We start from the raw sequence: 6,137 nt of genomic DNA, 5'->3' as shown, positions 1-6,137 counted from the left end.
ATTCTGTTGTGTCTCTCGTCTGTTGCGTTTGTGTGCTTGTGTGTGCTTGTGCTCGTGCTCGTGCGTGTGTATCTGTCAAACACAGGGCTCTCAAAGACGCATGGGCCGAAGCCGGGGTCCCAGAATGCACCTGTGCAGTGAGCGCGGTTTGTGTTGTTGAGGATTATGATGCAGACAATGAACTCCTAAAGCCATGTGCACCGAAACACAGCGGGATGTGTGTGCATACCGCTATGTGTTACTTGTGATTCCTAATCCTGAAATGTTGAAGCTTGCTCACGTGGAGCAAATCTCAGTGCAGGAGGCGTGTGTCACAGAGCGAGAGAGGGCAGGTGGGCGGGAGCCAGATTGAAGTGGTGCGTGCCAGATTGAGATAATTACTAGTGTGTGTGTGTGTGTGTGTGTGTGTGTGTGAGTGAGGGAGAGAAAGGGCACGAGCAAGTAGCAAAGAGGAGAGGGAATTAAAGAGGAGAGAGGGCGTGGCCTAGGAAAGTACCGTGGGTAGATACTCCTTCAGAGCAGCGCGAGCCGCTCCGCTCCGGTAGTACCTCAGCTTCACCGCGACGCGGAGAGATGCTCGCCCCACGGCGATGAGCGCAGAGCGGCTAGAGGAGGTCATGTTTTCCGGGGAGCCCGCAGAGTCATGCCCGCGCGTCGTCTTCAGCGGAACGGTAGACTTCAACTTTTAACCTTTTATCCAAGTGGTTTATAGGCGACCTCGTGTCCTTCCGTTAAACTTTATGACCGGTGGATATTTTTTTATAAAGAGTTCTACAAAGTGATTCTACTAAATCTATGGTTATCAGTGGTTTTCATAGGGTGATCAACGAATAACAACTTTTCAAGAAATTATCCAAAAAGAGTTCAGAGGAATCAATGTAGAAGTCATAACGTCCTCTACTTATTGCTATTTTACATTAATATTAAAAAAGACTCAATAGTTATGCGTGAGAAGGGTTAACCATTGTAATGGCTGGACACGTCTGACAGGCACCAACAACACGTGAATTGACCATTTCGATGGACCCTCTCGGTTCCAGGTGAGCGGTGTGGACGGGTCTCAGGCTGTAGGAAAATCACGATGGCCTGTCGATACAGTGAGGTGGATTGTAAAAAGTCCCGCGAAGAATAGGTCACATCGTTATAAAAGTGAAATGGTTCTTTAAGGCTTTTCCAAATTCGTTTTGACACGCATATGCTGTGTGTGCGTGCGTGCGTGCGTGCGTGTGTGTGTGTGTGTCTATTTAAAGTGAAGGAGGAGGTGTAAAGTTTTCCTCTCCACTCATCCTCTTCTCCCGCGTATCGTCTTTCTATGTGTTCACTTGTGCACGAGCCCGAAACTTGGTGGTCCTAAAAATAACACACACACACACACACACACACACACACACACACACACACACACACACACACACACACACACACACACACACACAGACTAAGATAAAAATACCCGGTGTGGTCCGGTCCTGGGAGTGCCTAAATTTGCCGGTGACCGCTCGGTGGTTGGTCTAGTCCGACTATCGGTTCATATCGTGGTAACGGGTCACTATGCGAGCTTTTCACTATCCTAAAAGTTGTAAGCATACTCTCTTTATATCTTTACGCCGTCCGACCTGGAATTCGGTTTGAATAGGTTATGAAACAACAACCGATAGAGCTGCTTCTCTTATAGAGAGAGGGAGAGAGATACCGTCAGAGAGAGAGAGATACCGTCAGAGAGTGCATTCTCCGGTATAACGACATCGTCAGAAAGACATCCACTGAGATGCCTTCCCTGCCCTCTTTATCATCACCGCCACCAGCTCGTTCTCTCACCGGATCGGTAGCCGCTATGCAGGGGCAAGGCGCGTGCTGCAGATAACCGGTACGCTGCTTCCACCGTAGAGGTCACCGGCGACTAGAGGACAGGTAAGGATGGCGGGACGTCCCGTTAAAGTGACTCGAGAGACTGAGATCAGGCGCAAACGGAGCGTGATTAGGGAGAAGCACACGGACGGATTTGATAGAAAAGTTATCCTAGACGACGTGTATCATGTAAACATCAGCACATGTTTAATGCACGAAATATTTGTGTGTGTGTGTGTGGTGTGTGTGTGTGTGTGTGTGTGTGTGTGTGTGTGTGTGTATGTGGTTTTATGTGAATATGGTTGTTTGTGTGTGTTTGTGGTTGCATGTGAATGTGGTTGTACGCGTGTTTGAGTGGTTGTAAATCTTTGTGATTATGTGTGTGTGTGTGTGTGTGCGTGTGTATCTCCGTGTGTCAGGCCTCAGGTGGAGCAGAAGGCGGGGACATAATGGGGGAGGCGTGTCCTCACAAGCTTGGATCGACCAATCACCCGCGTCTCCTCCTGTACATCCTCATCCCGACCATCAGCCTATTGGCTGCTCTGCTGCTGCTCATACTGGCACTGACAGGTACACGCACACACGCACACGCACACACACACACACTACTACATATCACTCTCTACATCTGCAATGTCACTCCCTACTTCTTATATATTATTCTCTCTCCTCCTACATTTCAATCTATACCTCGTAGGTTTTACTCTCTACCTCCCGGATATCACTCTCTTCTTCCTAGATCACTCTACCGATCCCTCTACCTATGTTTAACTCTCTGCATCCTCACCATTGCACTGTATCTCCTAGATGCTGCTTTCCTCATTGATGTCACTCTACCTCCTATGTCACCATCTACCTCTTAGACCACTCATCCACTTCCTATATATCATACCACTTAGATATGACTGTCTCCTAGATGTCACTCTCTATCTCCTAGATGTCACTCTCTATCTCCTAGATGCCACTCGTTCCCTCCTAGATATCACTCTACCTTTTAGATGTCTCTCTCTACCTTCCAGATGTCACTCTTTACCCTCTAGATACCACTCTCTACCTTCTAGATGTCACTCTTTACCTCCTTATTCCCTTAACGGATGTCATTTTCATCATCCTAGAATTCTCTCTACCTCCTACATAACACTCTACCGTCTAGATATCACTATCTACCTTCTAGATGTTGCTCTATCTCCTAGATCTCACTCTTTTACTCCTGACTCCCTCTACCTCCTAGATTTCACTCTCTTCAACCAAGAACTCTCTGTACCTCCTACATATCACTATTTCCCTCCTGGATTACTCGATGTACCTCCTTTATGCATATCTATACCTAGACTGCCTCCTAAATATCACTCTCTCTATATCCAACAGATACATGAGTTTGACAATCTTTAAAGTTGGTAATGGAACAGATTATGAACGCTCAAATTACAGACATGTTTGTTTAACTGTAATGTCCGTAGATTCTGGTCCTCTCTCCCTCTCGCTTTCTCCGAAAAAATAAATTTCAGTGGGTCAGATTTCTCAAAAATATTTGAAATCAAAAGACCACAGCTCTATGGATGATAGATCGTTTTTTTATTCAATAAGTGTCTGTCTGCTGGTGTGTTTTTGTGCATGCCATGCATACACAATAGCGTATCATAGTAGAACAAAAAACGAGAGCGAGAGAGAGGAACTGAAGGGGTTAAAGTGTACATTTTCTGTCTGTTTGAACACAAACTGGTCTGACTCTTTGGCACTTTCACACGTTTGAACACGCACGCACGCACGCACGCACGCACACACGCACGCACGCACGCACACACACACGTTCAAACACATACACACACATACAACCATTCACAAACAACCACTCAGACACGTACAACCATAAAACACATACAATCCCCCCCCCACAGACACACACAAACACACACACACACACACACACACACACACACACACACACACACACACACACACACACACACACACACACACACACACACACACACACACACACACACGCACACACACACACTCAGCTGGTGGTATACAGCTGGTCCTGCTGTTTCCTCCTCATTCCTCCCCATCTTTCACACCACTATCTCTTTCATCTCCACCCTCCCGTCCACACACACACACACACACACACACACACACACACACACACACACACACACACACACACACACACACACACACACACACACGAATCCTCAAGATGGCACTAAAGCTGTTTGTGCAGAAGTCGTTTGCCGCTAGCATTTGAAAGCACCATTAACTCTAACACACACACACACGCACATGCACACGAACATTCACACGCACACACACACACACGAACACACAAAGACACACAGCCTGTTCACTGATCATTAAACACCTAATGGTCTTTGAAGGGCTTGTTCTTTCAAATCCCTTGCCATTTCCCTCACTCGCCCTCTCGTTCTCTTTCACACACACACACACACACACACACACACACACACACACACACACACACACACACACACACACACACACACACACACACACACACACATACACACCCACACACACACACACACACGCACACATGCACACACTAAACACACTGGAGAACTATGTCAGTTATGTTATTACATGGCCTTATACACACATATACGCAAAAATATATTTCACACGCAAACGTCTGGGTGGAATATATTTTTATCGTAATCTCCATAGTAACACGATCACCTACTCTAAACAAAGAATATCTTCTTTCATTGGGTCTCTATGGTGTGTGTTTGTGTGTGTGTGAGTGTGTGTGCGTGTGCGTGTGTGTGTTATTCATTCCATAGACAGGTGTCCCACATGCGTCACATTTGCCCTATTAATAAACAAAAACACACACACACACACACACACACACACACACACACACACACACACACACACACACACACACACACACACACACACACACACACACACACACACACAGTAGTGAAATTCTAATGGCCACTTGTGAATGTTAGGGATGTTGGTAATTTTTATCAGAGTTTAAATGAACAGAAATAATCAGTCAAACTGAAGAAGCTCCAACCAAGAACTCATTCCCTTCTATCAATTTATCAATTAATAATTTCATTATTATATATTTTTATTCTTTCATCCTTGTGTCATTATTTAGTCTTTCGTCTATTTTAATCATTAAATATATATATATCATATATTGTAATTATTAAAAAAATAATATGTATATATATTATAATTTAAATATTTCCTGATGAAGGCTGTGTGTCCTTCTCACCTCTTTGCCCAGAAATTAAAGTATATTTTAATATCATCTATTGCACAGGGAATTGAATCCCTCAATGTTTCATACTATTACTGGTTGGAACCAGGGCAAACCAGAACCTTGGCGTCCTCAGATCTGGGTTTCTGGTGGTGCGATGGCCGGGTCTTGCGGAAGCACTTAAATAGTCCTTTGGGTCCTGAGAATAAAACGTTTGAGCCCACCTGTTCTCTACTGTTACTGTCTGCTCTGCAATCAAAATGACCTAACCTACTAAACAGTCTGTTTTTCACGACATATTATTATTAATGTATATAATTATTAATGTGTGTGTGTGTGTGTGTGTTATTTTTCAGGAATCTTTGGCAGTGGACTTATCGACTCCAGAATCCATTCCTCATCTCCCTACGGTTCTGTCGCCGATAGAAACCACCTAAACCAATCGCAATTTGACAATGACAACGACAACTTCACCGCCTCCCAGGGAAACCATAGCAACGGCGATGATGCCACACCCAGTGACTCACCGGTCACAGGTGGCCTCCCATTGGACCGGACGACCGACCCCACACCTGCTGCCAACTCCGCCTCCCCGACGCCTGCCACTCAGCCTTACAACCCTGGCGCCTGATTTGTTGACCTCAGTGACCTCTCTGAGCACCTCCTGGCCAATGAGCACCTCTCAGGAACCGGACACAGGTAACAGTTTTGTTGTTCATTCGTTCATTCGTTTCATTAGCTTTGCCTAGCTCTGAGGCTCCGTCGCTATGTGGGAAAGCCCGGATGATACATCAGATATTAGCTTAGCTGTTTGCTTCATCTATATGCCATATATTCTCTCCTCAATGATTTTGTACTTTTCTTCCTCTTTTGGACACAAAAAATGTATTCCCTCTGACTGTTGTTTGTTTGTGTGTGCGTGTGTGTGTGTGTGTGTGTGTGTGTGTGTGTGTGTTGTGTGTGTGTGTGTGTGTGTGTGTGTGTGTGTGGGTGTGGTGTGTGTGTGTGTGTGTGTGTGTGTGAATGCAAGAGGGTAGCTTGTTAGGTT

At 45.5% G+C, this 6,137-nt stretch overlaps 1 protein-coding gene across 1 annotated transcript in view; it reads left to right on the top strand.

The window, feature by feature from the left end:
• Window positions 1-5,760: 5,760 nt before the first annotated feature.
• LOC130370486 (cyclic nucleotide-gated channel rod photoreceptor subunit alpha-like) overlaps window positions 5,761-6,137 on the top strand; it is a 4,118-nt gene continuing 3,741 nt past the window's right edge. The window contains exon 1 of the mRNA XM_056576234.1: window positions 5,761-5,788. Within this exon, the coding sequence (XP_056432209.1) occupies window positions 5,761-5,788 (28 nt within the window). The remainder of the gene's footprint in view (window positions 5,789-6,137) is intronic.

The sequence above is a fragment of the Gadus chalcogrammus genome, chromosome 17 (genome assembly GCF_026213295.1).
Source record: "Gadus chalcogrammus isolate NIFS_2021 chromosome 17, NIFS_Gcha_1.0, whole genome shotgun sequence".
NCBI classification, from domain to species: Eukaryota; Metazoa; Chordata; class Actinopteri; order Gadiformes; family Gadidae; genus Gadus; species Gadus chalcogrammus.
The sequence above is the reverse complement of the archived record's forward strand: the minus strand, read 5'-3'. Positions and strand labels throughout refer to the sequence as shown.